The 23943-nt window shown below is 40.1% G+C and overlaps 1 protein-coding gene across 1 annotated transcript in view; it reads right to left on the reverse strand.

Annotated features, from left to right (window-relative positions):
* Positions 1–23943, reverse strand: part of CNTN3 (contactin 3) — a 161925-nt gene that overhangs the window by 73488 nt on the left and 64494 nt on the right. The window contains exon 3 of the mRNA XM_083600643.1: positions 4855–4950. Coding sequence (XP_083456769.1) covers positions 4855–4950 — 96 coding nt within the window. The remainder of the gene's footprint in view (positions 1–4854; positions 4951–23943) is intronic.

Below are 23943 nucleotides of genomic sequence, written 5' to 3' on the forward strand. Positions count from 1 at the left end.
ATTTCAAAATTAACAGAATTCACCCATCATTAGATACTGGTTGCCTTCTTTTCTTCGACAGATATCCTGACCAATAGCTGTCCAAATGGTTATTGGAGAGTTTCGTTTTCAAAAAGAAGGGGGAAACTATCTTCAAATTGTCTCTTCCTGCATAAGCATTTCAGTGAACAAACAGCTTTCTAGTGTGGGTGTTAGTAAGATCCCATCTGTAGATTACGAAATAATTCTCACCTTTCACCATGTGTTTTTTTTGGATTGCAGTGCTTAGTAATATCATCCTGCTTTTTTGTATCAGCTTCTGTTTGGCACCTCACACAAGAGTTTTCTGAAGAAGTCCAAAGCTTAAAAGTCAGTGCACATATTCACACATGATGTTATTAGGTAGATGATTGACAGCCATCTATCTATAGGAACACATGGCAAAAAGATATGCCACTGTCTGTTGCTTATAGATAACTCCCCAAAACATTTTAAAAGGCAAGTGGAATTTGTATTAGGGATACTTATGCTTTAAATATGTTAATAGAAACCTAGGGCACAAAGCACTAAGTATTAGAATGGATTCACTTAAACTAACTTAGGCCCACTGACTTAAGTGTCAAAGGCAAGTGCACTTGATACAGAATGATTGGCACTTAACATAGAGGACCGGCAATTACAGCTCTAGTGGCCTGCATGTTTCAAAACATTCATGCAATTAAACTCTATCTTATTTAATTTCAAAGGGGGAAAAACCTGTCAAAAATGAAAGGATCAAATGAAAGGGAAGAGACAAAGATGGAGAAATCAGAATGCTGGAAGACCATTTAAAACCAAGACAATATAAGCTCAACTAGAATGTATACAGGAAGTTAGGTAAGTACACGCAAGCTGAAGAGTACACCAGTCTCCACCTGCTGATTTTTGCTGCTGGAGGGGCTGAGACAAGATGAGCCATGGGAAAAAACAGCACCAGCGGTGTTCCCACATGCAGTATCCAGCATCAGGCTGCTATGGGGGTGAGGTGGGGCAGGGCGGCAGATAACAGCTTCCCATGCATCTGTTGAGGTTCCTTTAATTGCTGTTAAGGAAAATCTGGTGCATGTGCTTCCCTTATCTTGCAGGCCTTGTGATTTAGTGTTTGAAGGTCACTGACCCGGCAACCAGCCAAGTAGGTCACTGTGACCTGGCAACTGGCCAAGGGTGTGGTCATTCTTGGGTATATTAAGAGGGGGCTGTACATTGCCTCTTTGCTTCACTGCAAGGAAGCTCTGCCAGATTTATACTGAACTCTGTGCTGTATGTATGCTGTGAGGTGCCCTTGCTTTGCATTTGAAGCCTGCACCTTCTACTAGGGATCTAGTGGAAGCCTCTATATAGTGAAAGTGCCTTAAGGCTTTGGACCTGTCAGTAAAGGACTGAAATGACTGAAGAGTTGGAGTCGGTCTCAATTTCTTCCAGCACAAAACTGCACTGCCATGAACCTACATGCTTGGGAAGCTGCACTCATTTGGCACATGCCATAGGCCAACACCTACATGGGCCAGTTCCTCTGGGATGGGCCCAGTGCAACCCTGGAGCTGGAAAGCTAACAAGCAGCCACATTTGATGGCCAGAGATAGCCAGCAGGGCTTCAGATAAGGCTTTTGAAACAGAACTTCACCCTGCTGTTTCTGCCAAGGGTTTGGTACTGCTCTCTTCCTATAAACCAGCAAGGGGCCAAACACCCCTTATTCAGGAGATGAGACTGGGCTGGGAGTGAGACAATGAGAAACACTGCTGTTTCCACTTCCTACTTATAGGCTTCTACCTCCTGCTGGAAAGAGGATGCTGAATAAACACACAAGCCGTAACCAGCTGTACTTTTGAATAAATAAGGTATACTATTCATTGTATCAAATTGTAGATTTCAACGGAAGTTTCATAAAGTTCAACAAAAAAAGCAGAAGACCCGGTAGATCAGTTCATTCTCTAGTCAGTTCATGCATAAGGTCCATACATGTATAAGTGTCTATTCTACCTGTCTGTTCATAGAGTCCAATAATCGACATGAAGGGTTGTTACAGTTCCACAGAATCCTTTCACAGAGTCTAAGACAAGGATTTCTGGAATATTAGCCTTGTTTCGCCATCCTAGGCTTCATCAGTAGAACAGGCTCATATGTAATATTACAGGATAGTGGATCTTATAGCATATATATGACTTGGTACAAGGCAGCTTCCTATATTCCTGTCTTGGAAGTTGTGAAATGGAAGGGTGGCTGTAAAAGTATAAAATGAACAAACCAATAAAGGCTGTACTTGGTGCCTGAACTGACACTAAGTACACCAAGTTTCAGTTACGAAACAAAGTCTACTTCATTATCTATAGGTTTTCTCCAAATATCCCATTAAGTTGTCATCAATGTTTTTCACTTTACAACTTGCAGGAGACTGTAGATCATTACAGAAGTTGTCAATAAAACAACCTGTGACAATTTAAACTATACCAAATTAAGTAGGTCATGTCACTTTAATTATTCTTTATCAGCATTTGCCTTACACTCCTGAAAGATAAAATTTGTTTGGCACTCCTGAAAGATAAAACACAGACCAGGTTCTGTAGAAATCAATATATTGGTGCCTAATATAGTGGGGGAAAGATTTAGTGGGGAGAAAGATTATCTTAAACAATCACACTAAGAAAATCAGCTATATCTACCTGTGATTGCTGTCTATGTTATGATTGGGTAACATGAAGATGCTGCTGGACTGCAATTCCTATCACCCTTGATCATCCATCATACTGGTTCGGGGTGATGGATATATGCCTATCAACATCTGAAGGGTCACAGGTTTCCCACCCCTGGCCTATATTATATGTTGGCATCCATCTCTCTTGAGAGACAATGAAGCGTGCCTCCGGGGGTGAAGTCAAACAGCTGTATTAGGAACAGAGAAAGTACAAGTGTGGGCAGTGTGGATGTAAGTCCTGGGTTGCCCAGATGATAAGAACTCCCTCTTGGTCTCACTGATATGGTCCAAAAGAAAGCAGAGCAATATGTCTGGCAACAGCTTGGCTGCAGGAGTTGCTGGAAGGAGGCGTACAAGGTGCCATCCAACTGCCCTAGGGACAGGACTCTGAATTTGTGTAGGGTTTACTCCTTAGGCTTTTCTTCTCCTGAATATTTATTTATTTATTTATTTATTTAATGTATTGTATCTTATAAAATTACAATGACTGAGAAAACTTGCAGATACTGGGGGGGGGGGGGATTGTATCACAGAATATCCCACAAAGCCTTGTGTCTGTTGTATTGCACAAATGGACTTCTGTTTGTGGAGCTAATAACAGCTTATTTCTGAACTTTACTCATGCAAGCGATGTTCCCAAATGAGCAGTGCAACACGTGATGAGCAAGCATTCCTTTAACAACGCTGTAGCAGCTGCCATGAACAAGGAAGTATATTTTGTTCACAGAGGTGCATCAGCACAGTTGTGTGAGCTTCTGCCTCATACATTACTCCAAATCATAAACCAATTTACAATTTGCTGAATGTAAATAAAGTGACTTTTAATATAAACTGACCAGGATATTGCCAACTATATATTTATCAGGATACGTTTTCACACTTTGTGATCAAAAAGAAAGTAAAATAAAATGCTGCACTAGCAGACCTATTTTGATCTCGATCTGGTGTTCAATAATTCACTATGTCTGGCTTGAATTCTGTTACTTAGTGGCATGGAATAATCTTATGGTCCCCATGGCAAATATAATTTAAGAAAAATGTATTATGTTTAAAAAGAAAACATTTGATGTCCATATGTTTGGAAATCTCACCTAAGCTATTTTTAGATATGCGGCCCTGACTAACGTGCGAAAAAAAGAAACAGAAAACCAGCGAGCACTTTTTAAGACGCTAAGCTTCTGTAGGCCTTAAAATCCATTATGACTTTTAGAGTGTAATCCAAACTCCCTTCCCCCAACAGCTGGTGGGGTTTTGCAGAATATTTGGGCTACCCCAATATCTGTAGCCCTGCCACACATGGCAGCCATGATGGAAGATGGGAAGGGAAAGACAAGCAGACCAACCAAGGCCTGACTGCTTTGCCAGCTACAGGCTGGTGCAGCAATCAACCCCATTGCCAACACATGACCAGCTCCGGATCTAGTGGATCCAAGGCTGGCTCAGCCCACCCCCACTCCTGGAATGCCCAGTTTCAGGGCTTTTTGCTGGGTTCTGTCTGTGGATGGTCCACTGACAGAACTCTTGCCTGCCCATTCAGCAGGCAGAAGGTGGGAGCACAAAAAGGGGAAAAAGCCTCATTCTTTTTGCTAGATTTGCCACTGCCTGTTTTGAAGTGGTGGCAAGCATTTTAGTTTCAAGTAATCTGAAGGGGGAAACAGAGTTTGCATTTCTGAAACCAGTAAGAATAAACTTAATAAACTTATTTAGATGGAAGCCCCTGCCTCCCCCCCCCCCACAAAAAAGGAATAACTAGCACAGGGCCTCCCAAGCCAGTTTTGAACCACAGCATTGAGGAGGGGGCTTAAAGCCCCCCCCACTTTAATCCCAATCCAAAATGTCCCATTCCACCTATTTACAATGAGAGGAAATTTTCCACACACACCCTCCAATTCCAGCTATTTGTTTATTTAATAAAAATCAACACACAAGGACGAAAGACACAAATGATGCCAAACTAGGTCATGCCTAATTTGATTCTGAAATGCATGCTTTCAGAGCAGCATAGGCCAATGCAAACACCTATAGTCTGACTTCATAGCATGAATAACATTTCCTCCTGAATATACTGCAACCATTCAGTATTTGTCTTTAGGTTTTTTTACTGCCACAGAGAAGAGTACTAATATTTCCAAACATTTCTTACCTCCAGAATGAGTTGGTGGCCCACACAGCAGAACAACCCCTTGTCCTTCTCGTACAGACACAGTGCTTCTCATTTTTGTCTTTAAGTTTTCAAGATCTGTTTATTTTTTTTTTCCAAAAGAAGGGAAATAAACGTGTTAGCAAACAGATATCAACAAAAAGAGCAAGGTTTTTATTTCAGTATGCTTTGTCCTAAAAATGGTAGTTTCCCCATTAATTTCAATGAGATAATTGGTCATGAGGAGCCAATTCCACATGAAATGCTTCTACAGAATGTCCATTATTACTAGGGGTGTTTCCAAGGTTCATCAGTCATTGGTTCGGTATAAGAGCAAACCTCAGCAAGTCACAACGCTTGCCTCTCCTCCTTCCCACTTCCGCCCATTCACTTATTTAGCTAGGTGCGGCAGGATGTGGTGATGGTAGTGGCAAAGCGGTAAGGGAGTCTCTCCTTCCTCCCCTTGTTCCTTCTCCCTACCACCTAGAACACTGCTATGACATCATTCTGGGCTCCTGGAGCTTCCCCGGGGCACTTAATAACCATATTAACATCAGGAACCCAGGAAAATTACCGTACTTTTCCATGTATAAGACAAGCTTTTTCTACTCTGAAATAATGTTCAGAATCAGGGCTCGTCTTATACATGGATAGTGCAGAGGGGGGATGGGCGATTGGTTGCAGCTGCGAGCAGGAGCTTGTCAGCGGCGATTGGGTGGCTGATTGGTGGCTGCAACAAGATCTGCCTTGGATTGGCTGTTGCTGCGGTGACTGGGTGGGTGATTTTTGGATGTGGCAAGGGCTGTGCTTGGGCGTCAATTGGGCATGCGCTTGCCAGCTGCTGGTGGTGAGCGGGCAGACGCCTCATTGCTTCTGTGATGCGTGTGATTGGCAGCGTGTTTGGTGAGTGAACTCTGGGCAACCCTCCCCACAAAAACCTCAACAACTCTGGGCCATCTCTCTTCATTTTCTTAAATTTGAGTCCCCCAAAATATGGGGCATCTTATACACCGAAATATACACCTGGTATATTTTCCAGGGCCAGTAGGAAAATGGATAGATCACATCTCCCTCAGCACTGGAACACCAGCTGCTGCTCAAGCAGCAACAATGGCAAGCTAAAGTTTTGGGAGGTTTGGTAACTCACAGAAGAAAAACTCTTTGAGAGTGTTTTCCAGTGTCAGTTATAATTGTTGGCCATAACCAAAATAAAGTCTGGTAGAGTTTTCTGAACACCGTTTCTTAAAGCCTACATTTACACTGTCCTGAAGCAAATTTAAAAAATCAGGCAGTAAAAAGAATGAAAGAAAAAGAATGTTATTATCAGATTAATTTAAACATAAGCAATATTGCTTAGAAAGAGATAACAGCATTTTCTTGTAAAGAGCAGGCCATGGTGTTTTGTAACTTGCACATTCCAGTTTTATGCTAACTATACTGTGTGGATTGTTTTATTTCATCTGTCTTATATCCAACCCTTCCTCCCATGGGGAAGATACATCAACTAACAATAAAAACTATCTAATATTGATTTAAAACAGTAGTAAAATCGCCCTTAACACAACAATCGGGCAACATTTAAAAACAGCAGTAGAGTGTACAGCACGGGTAGGCAAACTAAGGCCTGGGGGCCAGATCCGGCCCAATCGCCTTCTCAATCCGGCCCGCGGACGGTCTGGGAATCAGCGTGTTTTTACATGAGTAGAATGTGTCCTTTTATTTAAAATGCACCTCTGCGTTATTTGTGGGGAATAGGAATTTGTTAGTATTTTTTTTCAAAATATAGACCGGCCCCCCACAAGGTCTGAGGGACAGTGGACTGGCCCCCTGCTGAAGAAGTTTGCTGACCCCTGGTCTACAGAATAATTCATATAAATGTGTTTCAAGGTTGACTTTACCAGATAGCATACAAAGAAGCTGCGGAAGATGCCTGTTTTCTCTTTTTGTGCTTCTGGGGCAATACACAAATGCAGAGGGTATGGGCATGATATGATGCAAACGGATGATGCCTCCCCTTTAATACTGACACTACGGCAGGGCCTTCTCAGTAGAGGCCACATCATTCTCAAACTATCCCACAAAGGATGCATTGTTGGATTCTTCATCTGCTGTATTCAAAATTACATTAAAATATACCTACTTAAAATAGCTTCTCAGTGACTGTATTTCCTGGGCATACTGCAGCTTAGTTGCTTTCCTGCTATGGTTGGGAATGGTTTTATGTCTGCTTATATTTTAATATTGTATCCAACAAGTACTACTTGGGAGTAGACCCACTGAAATTAACATAGGCCAGCCAGGTCTATTAACTTCAGTGGGTCCACTCTGAGTAGGACTAGCACCACATACAACAATGTGTCATTTTAGAGAGAGAGAGAGCGCATATGCATTTTTAAAAGTTATAATGCTTTAACATAAATTAGTATAGGATACAAGCGGTGGGTGGGGGGAAGTAGGTCAGGGCAGATGTAAATTGATAGGGGGGAAATAAGCTATTTCAAATATGGACTATGGTGCTCAGCTGAACAGCCTAGGCACTCATAAGGATTAAAGGACCAAGCCAGCTATTTTCCTAAAATACCTCTAGTGCATTTCTCATCTAGATGTCTCCATATACACTGCACATTCCCCCATGTTTATTGGGGCATGTCACCCTGCCATAGACACACTCATACAGCCTCTGTTTTCGCCAAATTATAAACTAGAGTAAAGGGAGGTACATTCAATTCAGTCAGGTCAGAGAACTGCCAGGCAGCAACAGTTTCAACAGCCTGTATTTTTGTTTACAGTTATATAAAGCATAGCTACTCAGGTACAGATGTTCAATGATGCACCCAAAGGACACTTCAAAGTAAACTATCTTTCCAACAACACATAATGAAAATGGTGGAGTGACCAAAAATAGTTATTCTGTGCAATGTAAAGTCTTTCCCAACATTTTTTAAAAAGCAACAGCAGATGTTCACCGAAGCCACTTAAACAACAGTAATTTGGCATTTCAATGCCTCATTATTCTAAAGAACAAACTGTTGAATGCAATCACACCACTGCTGGTGTACTGCAACCTCATCCAGTTATTTTAAAGCTTTTAGAATAGCTAACTAAATAAATAACACATAAATAACACACTTGTGAGCTCTTGATAATAGGGTTAGTAAAATGCAAAGCATTATTAGTGTAATATATCATTTTAGCAAGCACTCTTAATTCCTTCATAGTTGCAGGTTTCATCTGGAATGCACAAATGCACAAAGCAAAGATGGAAACATATTTGATTATTTTTGAATCTTTAATTCCTATTTTTCTATTAAAAATATCTCTAAGCGGTGTACAGAAAATTGAAGCAACAACAGACAACTTATTATTATTTTATTTCTTTAATTTCTATGCCACCCTATACCCAGAGGTCTCAGGGCGGTTCACAGAACAAAAGCAAAATATGAAACCACAAAATACACAATCAAAATAAAAACAACAACCTAATAACCCCCCAACCCGCCCCCTCCAATTTTAAAAAGGGCAGAGGATGTCAATTAACTCAACCAAAGGCCTGGTTGAAAAGGAATGTTTTTGCCTGGTGCCTAAAGGTATATAATGAAAACTCGGGTTACATACGCTTCAGGTTACATACGCTTCAGGTTACAGACTCCGCTAACCCAGAAATAGTGCTTCAGGTTAAGCACTTTGCTTCAGGATGAGAACAGAAATCGTGCTCCGGCGACACAGCAGCAGGAGGCCCCATTGGCTAAAGTGGTGCTTCAGGTTAAGAACAGTTTCAGGTTAAGTACAGACCTCGTGAACAAATTAAGTATTTAACCCGAGGTACCACTGTATTAGAAATATACACAGTTACATATAAAAAGCTACGTTAAAACAAAGTTACGAATATATAAAAATCAGTATCAATTAATTTTCCTTCTAACTCTCTCCCTCTCAGCCTTTAGGTTCTCACCCCGGGTCCAACAACCTCTCAGCTCACCCACAAAAGTCTGATAATGAGAAGAGAACCTGGAAACAATGGACATCACCCTAGTCTCTCACTCTAGACTTGCTTTTTATGGGCAGGTGGATGGGACTTCCTCAGGCTGCCCACAGCTGTGTCCAATTCAGCTGCACTCTCCACACCCAGTTCCAGGTACAGCAGGTTTGTTGAGTTTCCCAGGCGGTCCAAAGGATGGGAGGAGGACCTCGTTCCACTCACAGCTCTTTCTTCACCCTCTGTCCTCTCCTCCTCCTCCAGCTGCCTGTGATTCCCTGATCATACTTTTGTACCTGTGTGCAACTGTCCTAGTTTCCCCCTTCTGTGCAGGGCAGTGTTTCTTCCCTAATAAGGATGCTGTCATGCTTCAATTTGCATGGTCACCAACAGGTGACACTGCAAACTACAGCACGATGACAAACTAGGGTCTCAGACCTGCTGGGTTATCACAGCAGCATCAGAAGGAGGAGGAACCAGAGGTAGACAGGCTAATAGGTGGTTGAGGCTGGTGAGCAGCAGAGGCAAGGAAGTGGAAGTTGGGAGAAGTCTAAAAGGAGAGGATTGGGTTGTTTTGGAAAAGAGCTTGGGGAGGGGAGGTTTTGGAAAAGAGCATGCGGAGGGAGCAGCTTTGGGGAGGAGTATAAGGAGCAGGTAGTTTTGTCAAGGACTACGGGAAGGGCTTCTGTTAAGCCTTTGGAGATGGAAGGTGTGGCTTTGGTTAGAAGCCCCCTTGAGATGAGTCTGCCTGGCATCTTCCCATCACTAGGCAACCTGCAATATCCAACATGCCCTGCTCCCCATACCCAAACTCCCTCTCTGTCCAATGGGGCAGTCACAGTCCTTGCAAAATGTGAGAATAGTAACACTTTCCAAAATGTCTGATGTTTCTTGGGGGCAAAAAATCACTGAGAGGTGGTCACTTTTCTTGGGATGTACAGTGGTACCTCTGGTTACGTACTTAATTCGTTCTGGAGGTCCGTTCTTAACCTGAAACTGTTCTTAACCTGAAGCACCACTTTAGCTAATGGGCCTCCCACTGCTACTGCGCCGCTGCCGTGCAATTTCTGTTCTCATCCTGAAGCAAAGTTCTTAACCCAAGGTACTATTTCTGGGTTAGCGGAGTCTGTAACCTGAAGCATATGTAACCTGAAGCATATGTAACCCGAGGTACCACTGTATCTAACTAGCAAACTAAATAATAAGTACAACTATGGTATGCAACCATGTTGTAACAGAAGAATATTTTTTATAGAATGGTCTCCTCTTATAGATGTATGACTAAAAAATAATATCATTTTAGCTCCGGCTCAGTTTTGGAATAAGGTGTTTGCTGAGATCAAACAAACAACTGCTCTATCTTTCCACCTAGTGCTTTTGAACCTGTATATGGAAACTGAATGGGACTTGAAAAGTAAATACTGTAATTTATCTCTCATCAGTTAACAGCAGCCCAGGCTCCATTGCCAAGTCCTAGAATATCTTCTATCTTAATAATTTGGATTGCTGGCACTCTAGGGTATGCCGTTTGTTTTAATTATGTTTTTATTGTTGCATAGTTAATTAATGCATGGTTCATTTTATGTTCTGTATCTGACCCTGATATCAATAGATAAAAACAGGTTATAAATATTTTTAAAAATGCAGAGTGATATCCAAACTCTGAGTGAGTGGACTTTCACTCATACAATGATACTCCCCCGCTGCAGCACAGCATACACCTCTCTAGACAAGATTTTGAGGGTGTGCAGGGGTTGATGGAGAAGAGGGGAAAACCTTGTAACGTAAGCAGAAGTCCATTGCAACATCAGGTGGGCCTCACTGAATGTCACCCAATAATAATAGTCATAATAAATTACAGCTTCTGGAGATCTAGAACTGATTTGTGGCTAACAAGATTTTCTTGATGGTGTTGGGGCTTTCTGAAACACTGGGAATGGTTTGATAGTGAAACAAATAGTCTCTCCTTCAAGTACAGAAGCAGTTCTGTCCATAATGTAAAACAAGTGTATCTTTTTCCATATGGCAAATGATGGAAGAGTTGCCTAAATATGAGCAGTGATTTAAGATTGTAATTTCAGGGGAAATAATTCTGAAGTGGTAAAAACTGTTCATTATCAGCAATGGTGCTTAGGTAGGTGTGTGTTTCTTCTTTTATAAAAATTGAATGACTGGGCTGAAAACCAAGGTCCTAAAACCGGATTCTCGAAAAGAGATAGAAATGTTATTGCTATTTTACAGCTTGGAAAATTGAAGGACATTTAAAATTAACCACAAGCGAAGAAAGAAGCTGTATACGTTCCAAGATTCTGAAATAGTAATTTCATTTCCTTTTCCATCATAACATATATATCCACTTTACATTTCCTTTAGTACTGAATTTGGTATTGCTTATTTGGAATGCATATGCCAGTGTTATGAAATAGCACACAAAAATCGGATTCAGCTGCTTGAAGACAGCATCTTATTTTACATGAGAAGCAGGCACAAATGTGTTTATCTTTTAAACTGCAGCATAAATGGCAAAAATAGGCGTCATACTCTATTAAGGTTTACATATTCCTACTTGGTGAACTTGCAAAGAGAGTAGTAAATGCTGTGTACAACTCAAAACACAGTCACCTGGTTTGTGCAAAAACTTCTGTTTGCAGAATGGAACTTCCTCTCCCTTCCTCCGTATGCACCCCAAATCTGTTATGGAGGGTTAGGGTAACCCATACAACAAATTTGTGGCGAGCACACAGAAGAGAAGTTCTGATCTGCAAGAGGAAGTCCTTGCACTAACTTGATGACTTGGTCAGATATAACCTTATGGTAGACCTATTCAGAGTAGACACATTCCATTAATTGATTTGATAAACTAAGGTCCATTAATTTTAATGAATTTACTCTGAGGAAAACTTAGTTGATCATTGCCAGAAAATCTGCAGGAAGCTAAACAATGTTCTCTCACCGCCAATGAAAACTAATAAATGAATAGAAAGAGAACCTACCCACGTGATGTTGCTGTGAAAAACTTTCACATACACTATGTAAAAGAATGAAAGTTTACCACCCCCCTCTCTTCTCCCCTGTTAAGTTGTGGGTGAACATATCAGACGACACAGCGATTCTTCAAACAGCTCTTGTTTATTCACAGGCCAGAACAGAACTGAACTGAAGGGTTCAGCCAGCCTGCTTATATAGAGCTCCACTAGAACGCAACAGTAACCATTTTCTGTAACTATCCAATCACTGAACGTCACTTTCGATCCCTTATTTGCATATGTGGACCTGAACTATCTACAGTATCCCCCCAGGGTGAGAACTTCAGTACATAACATCCCCCAACCTTATACCATCTACAACATTAATGTCTCACACTGAATATAACCAAGAAAGGACTTTATTATCTGAAAACAGAGATGATGTATACATTTTTGTAACCCAAGATAATCTTAATAAAAACTATTTTAAAAGAATACTTAAAGATTGGGAGAACAGCAGAGAAGAAGCAGGTCCTATAACATTGTAGGCAGTACAAAACAAATAGAAGTTTTCACATTTTAGGATCTTTTATTCCAGTCTATATTTTTCATCTCCATTCCTTTAAAAGGTGATTTTTTTTTGTGACTTTTTCCATAACATATGTTGTGTCACATATTCCAGTTATAGACAATGGTGATTCTCCTTTTTCATTTCGTTATCCCAGTACATTTCTGAGCACAATTCAAAGTATTGGTGCTGACCTTTAAAGCCCTAAATGGCCTCGGTCCTGTATACCTGAAGAAGCGTCTCCACCCCTATCATCCAGCCCAGACCCTAAGGTCCAACTCCGAGGGCCTTCTGGTGGTTCCCTCACTGCGAGAAGTGAGGTTACAGGGAACCAAGCAGAGGGCCTTCTCGATAGTGGCGCCCGCCCTGTGGAACACCCTCCCAGCAGATGTCAAGGCAATAAACAACTATTTTACTTTTAAAATACAACTGAAGGGGGCCTGTTTAGGGAAGTTTTTAATGTCTGATGCTGTATTGTTTTTAATATTTGGTGGAAGCCGCCCAGAGTGGCTGGGGAAACCTAGCCAGGTGGGTGGGGTATAAATAAAATAATAATAATAATCCATTTGTCTCTCTGCTCCAGTCCTTTTCCACTTTCCCCCATTCCACAAATTGTCCTCTACCAGGACCTTCCATGAAGCAGGAGTCACGTAAATCTCTGAATGCATTGTGCCTCTTTCTTTCACATGGCATCTTGGGGAATGCAGTTCTGAATGTGAATCACTTATGCAACAGCATGTTTGTCATTTTCACGGCATTTTGCTTCCATGGGAGAAGGACAAGGTGGTCACATGCCCCCATTCCTTGTACAGAAGCCACCCAAGAATTTTAATCTGACTGGTGGTGGGAGAGCCTCCTCCACCTTACCTGTGGGCAACAGGATAGCCTATGAGGTGCAGGACTGACCATATGGAAAATACAGCTGTTTTCCAGCATGTTCCTGCCCCTGGGTCTTCTCCAGCATCTATTGTCTGCAGTGGCCACCTCATTCTACCTAATGGTAGGGCTGTGCCTGACTATTTTTGCATTATAGATTGACATGTGTAGCTGCAGATGGCAATGGCAATGACAATGGCGGTGAACCTCTGCCTGTTGCTATGGTGGAAGTGGCTGCTCAGTCACCATATCCTCACAGCGAGGAAATGGAAAACTAGATTGCTGCTTGTGTCATGCAACTGTGAAAAGGCTAGGAGCCCTATATGAGAATCAAGGAATATGAGCAACCCTGCCTGCTAGCTTGGGTAGTTAAACATGAAATAATAAAGTGTAAAATAATGAAATAAAGCAGAGCAAATGGAGAATAAATTGTTGAATGAATTGTGGAAAGGGCAGATGGGGGCTTCCAAGTGAGATGCCCATTTATTCACATAGGTAAGGCGAGGCAAACTGAAGACCTGGAAATTGGCTCACCAGAAAGAAATCTATTTCTGCTACAGTAGTCTGTATATGCTGATCCTTGGAATGGAATTTTAAGTGAAGATCAGAAATAGAGGCACAGTGACCTCTTAATCAGCATCTCAAAGGTCTACAAAAGTTGTTGCTGCTGTTTTTAAGAGGCCTATTAAATTGGAAATGCCTCTCTTTTTTAGGCTCCCCTAGCTGGCACCTAAATGGCATCCTTTAATTCCAACTAATATAGAGATAACCTGTGCACCTGATTAGAGACAAGGTAACCTTACTTGACAAAGGCATGACACTGACTACATAGAAGGATTCACTAGCTTGAAAAGCATTTACCAACACACACACACACAAAAACAAAACAAAACAAAATCCAGTCTGGTCTGATGCCTAGAGGGAGGGTGATCTGTATGCACAACCACCTTTATGCAGCTAGATGAAAGCAACATAAAAAGCAAACAAATACCTTCAAATGCTAATGAGCTGTGGCACAGCAGTTTTCCTGGAAAGCATTCTGCATAAATAAATATTATGGGCCCAGTGTTATTTACAGCAACATTTTGTTACATACTTCTGATGCGGCGGAGCCCAAGAGGCAAAGCACATAATCTTGTTTCTATTAAAAATTTGGCAATTCATTGCGGGGTGGACGAGTTAATAATTATTATTTATAAAGTATCACCCAAACTAAATCTAATGCTAATATACTTCTATAAAAGCAACTGTTAAAAATATCAAGCCCTGTCCCCATAATTATAATCTAAAGAACTGGAGGAGATGTATTAGACACAAATGAAAGGAAAGAAGAGAGCTGGATCAATGCATTAATACCCTAAACAAATAGGGAAGGAAGGGATGATTAAACACTGTTTAAAAATCAAAACTCATGGAGATACAGTGGGACCTTGGTTCTCGAACTTAATCAGTTCCAGGAGTCCGTTCGACTCCCAAAATGGTTCAAAAACCAAGGCACGGCTTCTGATTGGCTGGAGGAAGCCACGGAAGCCGCGTTGGACGTTCACCTGACGAAAAATGTTTGCAAACTGGAACACTCACTTTTGGGTTTGCGGTGTTTGGGAGCTGATTTGTTTGGGAGCCAAGCCATCTGGGAACCAAGGTAGCATTGTAAATGGAAGTTCACTACAGCCCTGCTAGATCGGTCAACTACATGCTTCTAGGAAGCAGGATATTAATGCAATAGCATTTTCCCCACTTGGGCTCTCCAATAGTTGGAGTTCAGAGGCATACCATCTGTGATACAGGAGGGAGTACACAGCCATAATGACTAGTAGACATTAAAGGTCTTATCCTCCATGTGTGAATCTAACCTTTTAATGTGTAAAAGTTGGTGGCCAGCAATACATTTTTTGGTACAGAATTCCACAGTTTAATTATCTGTGTATCTTCTTTTAGTGTCCTGAAGTGTCTAACGTTCAGCTTCACTGGATGATTCTGAGTTCAAATATTGTGAGAGAGGAAGAAAGACCTCTGTCTTTACCTTCTTTACTCATAATTTACTCTTTCCTCAAACTAAAGAGCCCCTTTCCTCACTGAAGAGTTTAACAACAATAGCGTTAAAAGTTCAGTTATAAAAAATCAGAAATATCAGAAGACATTTGAAATAACTTCAAAAATTGCTTTAGGGCTTCAGTGAGTGCACATTTGATATATGAATGAAAAATATCTTCCAAAATGTGCATAGAAAACATTTTAGAAATGTAGGCAAGAGGTTTGCACAGGTAATCCTCCTGCTGCCTGAACAATAAATCGTCTGTCTTACCAGTAACATTTCTTCCTTCTCAACTCTAATTTGTTCGCAATTATGAAATTGGATTGCAGGAATTGAATTGCAGTGTGAAATGTCAAATTGCATTGTATCTCATGCAGATTTATAATTCAGCAGAGACAGGTATGGCACCACACCACACTCCTTTCGCAGCTCCTGATTAGCATCCCAGTTAGCTGTTGAAAGAAGCTTGCCTTGATGACCAACAATCCCTTTAAACAAACACAGCAAGTCGAACTCACACAGCTTAACTGTTTTGCCCATTATCAGCTAAAGCAGAAGTGTACAATAAACAAGTTGATGTTGTTCTTCCCCTCTTTTCATCAGTACATTCACAGCAGTTTACAAAAGAAGTGTTCACGGCATGGGGTAAACATTGGCTAAGCAATATACTTTACTTTTTAAGCTATTTAACGTTATCAGAACATACTTCACTCCAGCCCTGGAAATGAAATGGATTGATGATGCATGATGTAAAACAAATAAGATTTTATATTTCCTCTTTTGTTGCCTTTCGCCCCCTGTTTGAACTTGAGTTTACAATCCTGACTGGTTCCAAAGTTTTTCAGTTCTAACAGGCATTTATGATGAACCAAAGGGATCTTGGATTAAGTGCAAATTCTGAGAAGGGAAAGGATGGCATCTAGATTGAGAAAATGGGCACAAGCTTATACATATCGCAGCTTAATAAACTGGGCCTATATGTTTGCAGGGTTCATCACTGTACAGTTCCTCATTCTGAATCTCATCTCATACATTTCTGAAGCTGGGATTTTTTCTTTTAGAAGTATTTACAATATGCTTGAGATTTTACTATTTTGAAGCAAAAGTGCTGGTTTCCTGATATCTTTCTCTCTCTCTCTCTCTCTCTCTCTCTCTCTCTCTGCAGTTTATACCCTGACTTTATCATTAAAATATATATCCTAATGGATTGCACCAAGTAAACCAATAGCAATCTTTAAAATAATTTCCTTAACGAAACATAAAACAGACCAACCAGCTGTCAAACAGTCAGATCTAAAGCAGCACTTTCAAATTTATTAACATTAAAAGTCTGGGCAGAAAAACAAAAGATTTTAGCATGGCAGAGTCTACCACAGAAAAGTCACTTTGATTAAGATTTAGTTTATTAAGGTGTGTGACATCAGGACGTTGGCATGAACTGGCTGTTCCAAAATATAGCAGATAAAGGGATGATCCCACTCAGCTCGAGAAACAAAGCAGAACTCTGCAGAAAGCTGTAACAGAAGAAGCATGGTGCAGAACAATGGTCTGTCTACCTGCACCACCTTCTAAAACCAATTTGCAAAGCTGGAAGAAAATCATTGGAACAGAATAGCCCCAATTTCTGTCTCAGGAAGTCAGTGCAGAAGGATACCATGGTCAGTATATCAAAAGGCACAGGAATATCCAATGAATTAGCAGTCCTCTATTGTTCACATGGTGGATCAAATTAATAAATATCATTGATAATGCCTGGGCTTGTACAGCCGCAACCCCCTCATCTTGTTCCAGGGGGAAAGAACTTCATTACTAGTTTCATGATACCAACAACTCAGTTTAGTAAGAATACTTTACCCAGTAATTTATCTGGTGAAATGAAAACATGATTCCTGCACTGTTAGATTGCATAATGGTATTCAATTTTACATTATAGTGTGAATATATATAAACTCAGACAAACTGAAGCATATCATATCATATCCTATCACATCATAATGCAATGTCTACACAACAAGATTGTTGATTTGATACCATAAGCAAGATTTTATGAAGGCCTAGCAAGAAAGCTTGTTCTCTATTGTAATTATGAACACCAATTTAAATAAATGAGTTTTAAAACACTCAAATTGGTTTCAAGAATATCTGGATTAAAAGTATGTCCCATTTAAACTAACCAATTTAAATTGACTAAATAGTTATAGAAGCCATAAGAGATAATGAGAAAATAATTCAACACTACCCCAAACCATGAAGCATAGCAATAGCATTGTAAGTGAGTTTACAGGGAACTTACATTAGCTGAAAAACAGAAACAATGGGAAGATGTTTATACCCCATTGAAAAGGAGAGAAATAAACTAAAGTTAAGGAATGGCAGCAAAGTTTAAAAGTTAATATTAACTTTCCTTCACTCAAGAGGAAACTGCCTCCACTATGCAGTAAAGATATAAAAGGTATGTGAAATGATATTTTCAATGCTCAAAGACATTGAAGACTACCAGGTTGTTGGGAATCTCAAAAGGGTAGCACTCAGGTCTCCCTTTGTGGACTCCCATGGACATCTGGTTGGCAAGTGAGTAACCTGAATGTTAAACTAGATGGGCCTTTGGCCTGATCCAACATGGCTTGTTCTCATGGAAGTTCTTTGCATTCGCTGGCATTGGATATTGCTCAATCAGACAGCTGTGGAAACAGTCTGATAGCTAAACCTTTTAACCAAGACAGGTCAATGGAGAATTGCAGTCACACTTCTGATAAAGTGACACCACACATGAATGAAAGCAAAATTAGGGTAAAGACTATCAAGACTGTGGAAAGGTCCAACAGATGACAGCAGAGGCCGTCTTTGGACAAACTTTTAATGTATCATGAACATTAAATTGGATAATTTACATGCTTTCTGTGGCTGCAAAAATGTGTTTGAATACAAAGTTGCATCTTGCCAGAGCAACTATTTCTGGTGTGTGAGAGAAAATAAAGCAAAAAGAACCCATGAGGCATCTAGATGTTCCAACAATACAATTCATGGTGGAGATTTGTTTTATCTATTCATTAGTTTCTAACTATTGATGTTTCTTCTATAAAAGACAGTGCTACCAAGAAGGTTTGCACAGTGAGAGACAAGTACATAACAAAATAAAACACTCCAGAGATCAAAAATCTTTCTATTGCCGTCAAAACAGATTCCTTAAGTAATTAATCTACTATATACCGACTGATCTCTAGTGTAAGCTAAATTGCTCCATGCTGGGTAGTGTAATCCTCAGAAGCATACTGTTAACAGCTATTTAATAAAAAGCCTTGAGCTACAGAAAGCAAAAATATTGTTACATAAAAAAGAATGAAGATGCCTTAGCACATAGTGCTAGGCAAGGCATCAGCAGAGAGAGGAAAGCACAGCATGCACTGTATCTTGTCAAGAGCCTGTGAAAATAATGCTCCTGACAATTCAGAGTATGCATAAGCAATGTAGTAGCCCTAGTTAGAACAAATGCTAACACATTTTCTATGCTGGCCAGTATAACTCCAATTCACACTCATTTTTACCTATTAGAATTGGTATATAATATGAACAGTGTAGTCACAAACAATGAACATTATCACTTCATTTAAAAAGAAGCCATTATAGCAATTGAACATTCTAAAACTGAATATTCTAAAATTGTTGCCTACAGAAATATTTTTCTTTAACTGTTTAGCATTCAAATAATTAGGTAAACATTGTTTTCTTCAGAACAGTTTTATGCCATTTTCCTCTTTTTTTCTAATGTTGCCCTACCCTAAGGAATTACTTGTTCAAATAACAACACATGGATAGGAAAAGCCCTGCTGGATCATGGCAAAACCCATTTATTCCAGTATACTGTTCTCACAGGGCTAAACTAGATGCCTACAGGAAGCCTGAATTTCCCACTATCATTGGATGACCCTAGGTTCCACAATGATGAGGAAGGGGGGGAAATGCATGCATTAACATTTTTCTACACCCTCAGTAATATTTTACATCTCAAACATGTCAAGCCCCCTCATAATTTGCTTGCCCTTTTATGCCCCTATTCCAGCTCTGCATTATCCTTTTGAGGTGAGGCAGCCAGAACAGTACACTCTATTCCAAGTAGGGTCACACTTTCAATACTGATAGCTTTATTTTCAATTCCTTTCCTAATGATCCCAAACTTGGTTTAAAAAAAAATAATTACTACTGCCACAGTGCGGGTCACATTTTCATAAAGCTAGCTACTTTTCATTCAAGATCACCTGTTTCCTGGTCACTCACTGCCAGTGGAGACCCTGCCAGTGTAGATGTAAAGTTGAGAATTTTTGCCCCACCATAGATCAATTCACACTTTCTTACAATGAAATGCATTTGTTATTTTAATGACATTTCCCCAGCTTGGAAAGACCATTTTTGAAACTTTCGTAGTACAGTAGTACCTCCGGTTACGTAATCCTCTGGTTATGTAAACTTCAGGATGCGAAAGCGGCAAACCCGGAAGTATTTTACCGGGTTTCGCTGCGAGCGCATGCACAGAAAGGGTCCTCAGGTTGCAGAAACCTTAGGATCTGACTGGACCTCCGGAACGGATCCCGTCCACAGCTGGAAGTACCATTGTATTACCATATTGATTAATTTTGTGTCATCTGCAAACTTGGGCACCTCACTGCTCATCCCTACCTCTAGATCATTTATAAACAAAAGACATTAGATCCAATGCAGATCTTTTGGGGATCCCACATCTTACATTTGTCCATTGAAATAACTGTCCATTTATTCCTTCTCTCTAGTTTCTTTTCCTTAAACAAAAAAATTTTTTTCTTTCCAGTAGCACCTTAAAGACCAACTAAGTTAGTTCTTGGTATGAGCTTTCGTGTGCATGCACACTTCGTCAGATACACTGAAACAGAAGTTGCCAGATCCTTCTATATAGTGAGAAGGTGGGGAGGGGTATTACTCAGAAGGGTGGTGGGAATGGGTGGTTGGCAGATAGCTGAGATGAGCCTGTTGACGGCTCTTAACGACTGCAATAGGTCTTACAGGAAAAAGCAAGGGGTGAGAAGGTGAAAAATGGCTTTGTTATGTATAATGAGATAAGAATCCAATGTCTTTGTTCAGACCAGGTCTCTCCATGGTTTTAAGTTTGGTAATGAGTTGCAATTCAGCAGCTTCTCTTTCCAGTCTATTTCTGAAATTCCTTTGTAGTAATACAGCTACTTTGAGATCTTGTATAGAATGTCCTGGGAGATTGAAGTGTTCTCCTACTGGTTTCTCTGTCTTGTGATTCTTGATGTCCGATTTATGTCCGTTTATTCTTTGGCGTAAGGTTTGGCCTGTTTGTCCAATATAGAGAGCTGAGGGACACTGTTGGCATTTGATGGCATATACAATGTTAGACGATGAGCAATTAAATAGTCCCGAGATGGTATGTGTGATGTTGTTGGGGCCAGTAATGGTGTTGTCCGGGTGTATGTGGCAGCAAAGTTGGCATCTGGGTTTATTGCAGGCTCTGGTGCCAGTGTCCGTGTTACCAGTCGTTATTGCAGTCGTTAAGAGCCGTCAACAGGCTCATCTCAGCTATCTGCCAACCACCCATTCCCACCACCCTTCTGAGTAATACCCCTCCCCACCTTCTCACTATATAGAAGGATCTGGCAACTTCTGTTTCAGTGTATCTGACGAAGTGTGCATGCACACGAAAGCTCATACCAAGAACTAACTTAGTTGGTCTTTAAGGTGCTACTGGAAAGAAAAAAATTTTTTTGTTTTGACTATGGCAGACCAACACGGCTACCTATCTGTAACTTTTCCTTAAACAGTTACTGATCCATAAGAAGATAAGTCCTCCTATCACACAACTAATTAGTAGTCTTTGGTGGGGAAACTCTGGTCAAAAGCTTTCCTGCAAGCAGAATTGTACTTTAAAAAACCAACAAAAAAAACCTGAATTGCTCTTTTCCACATGCCTGTTGGCCCTTCAGTTCAGTAAGGTCTGTGAGAGAAGACTTACCTTTGCTTAAGCCACGTTAATTCTTTTACAAAAAGACCCCCAAATGCCTGATAAGTTTATCTTTAATCATTCTTTACACTATTTTTTAATACCAAGTTTATAAATAGTACACACAGAGCTGATGCTATCCTAACCAGCTTGTAATATTCTATATCTACCCTGCCTCCATTTTTTTTAAAAAATGGTGTTATATTGGGTACTTTCCAGACCTTATGTTATGGAGGCTGATCTTAGAGACAAATTGCGCATATTTGTTAGATGATAAAGATAGGCTGTTTAACAGATCTACAGAATAAATACATATTCATTCATATTTTACACACAGTCAATGTCTATGTATACTTTCTCAACCTGGCACTCTCCAGATGTTTTAAACAACAACCCCGCCATCCATGACCATTAGCCATGCATGCATCCTTAGGCTGATGGGAATTGTAGTCCAAAATATCAGATGTGAGGGTACTAGACTGGGAAGCTGCACATCACAGACAAACAATTATTTTTTCTTATCTTCGCAGCAATCTTGAGTTTGAAAGCATTGACTTTTCTGAATTGTGCACATGGATATTCATTTTCTAACCACAATTCTGAAAACTGCAGGTGCCAAATAGCTCATTTGGTCAGTCATAACAAGAACAAAAACATTATTCCATTTTAAAGAAGGTGGATAATGTGAATGCTCTGTTCAGAGTTGCACAGCAAAACTATGGTCGGACAAACTATTACATGATCCTACATGTATAATTCAGACTTATATGTGCTCACACTGAAATTTAGACTCTTTTTTTGGAATGGCACAAAATACATATTAGACTCTTCCAGATATATAGATATAGATATATTTGAAGTAGCTAATGAGTCAGGAAAACCAACGTTCCAATTACAAACCATGCCAAGATTCCATTCACTACACAATATGAAGTCTTTGTCTACTTTAAGGTTTCTCCATTTCTATTTTTTTAAACAAACAAACTAGGCTTTGATTAATTATGATGCATCAAAAGGTCACTGTTCCAATGTTCAGAAGTATTGTTCAAAAGTACTAGTCAACTGCAAGAACTATTGATGTACAGAGACAATGCTATTCTAAAAAATTTTTAATGCTCTAGTTAGTATTTCGTTAAATGGGTAATTTCCCCCTCTCCAGCAGAAACAATTCATGTTCAAGGGTAAGACATTGCCTATTCACTGAAAATAAAAGCAAAATGTATAAAAGGATCAAAGAAATTAAGCTTCCAGGTACATCAAAGACACACAGAAAGATAAAAATTTGTACTTCCAGCTGCCCTGTTATGTTGAGGGAATCACCACTCTAGTTTCACAGCAGGCCATATTCTCAGTGCTTGTGGCATTGCAATGGTTGCTAATTAGTCCAGCCTTATTTTTCACTTTAGGCACAAATAAACTCAAAACTCTGTTTTAAGTAGCTAGCACTGTGATAAGTAGCTAGCACTGTGATAACTAATATTCAATGAAAACCAAAACATAATTATATATCTAGGTGTCAACAGTGCTCCCAAGGAACATATAAAGGAAGAGCCATCAGCAAATCTCAGACATTGTTAAGTACCAATACATTTTAGGACTCCCTAGCATTCATTTAAAAAACAAAACAAAACTCTCACAAGCACAGGGATAATATTTGGCCTAAATTTGAAATAAGACTTTTAGAACAAGCAAATATTTAAATACTTAATATATTTTCCCATTTTATTTCAATATGTTCAAGTAAAGTATCAATTGTACAATATAAAAATTTGAAGGTACAAAGATTATCAAATTGTATGGGTCTTTTATCAGTAGAGCTACCCTGACTTGTTGGGCAAAGGAGTGATTGCCAAAAAGCTCACAGATACAGTTCGTATTGTTAGGGTCTGGAACTGGTTTTAATGGACCATTATGTAATTATTTTGTTGCTTAGTCGTTTCCGACTCCTCGTGACCCCACGGACCAGAGCACGCCAGGCACTCCTGTCTTCCACTGCCTCCAGCAGTTTGCTCAAACTCATGCTGGTAGCTCAAGAACACCGTCCAACCATCTCGTCCTCTGTCGTCCCCGTCTCCTTGTGCCCTCAATCTTTATATCTATTAAAACCAGTGTTCCTTAAGAAGGGTTCCTCAGTGATTGTGCTCCCTCAATCAATATTTGAGGAAACCATGTTCTTTCACTGGGGTTATTATTTCTGATTTGGGGGGAAATAACTTTTCTGGAGCACTTGTTTCTGTTTTGGTCACCCCTTATAGAAATTATACACCACACTGCTATTAATATTGACCTGCCACAGTCTGAGCTTTTCATATTATGCTGTCTTCAATTTGGTTTGCAAAGTGACTCATGACTCAAATTATTAAAACAGTGTACAGTCGTGCCTCTACTTACATATCCCTCTGGATACGGAATCTTCGAGTTATGGCCATGGCAAACCCGGAAGTGTATACTTCCAGGTTTCGCCGCACGCACATGCGCAGAAGTGCTCTGCACACCTTGCACATGCACAGAAGCGCTCAAGTGTGCCGCATGCATAGAAGCGCACCTCTATTTACGTAATTTTCGGGGTGTGAACGGACCCCCGGAATGAATTAAGTTTGTATCTGGAGGGTCCACTGTAATTGGAACTTTGGACTTTATCTTAAGTGTTGCATGCATTAAATCTAAAATAAAACACAT

The sequence above is a fragment of the Podarcis filfolensis genome (assembly GCF_964270895.1).
Source record: "Podarcis filfolensis genome assembly, chromosome: 2".
In the NCBI taxonomy this organism is placed as follows: domain Eukaryota; kingdom Metazoa; phylum Chordata; class Lepidosauria; order Squamata; family Lacertidae; genus Podarcis; species Podarcis filfolensis.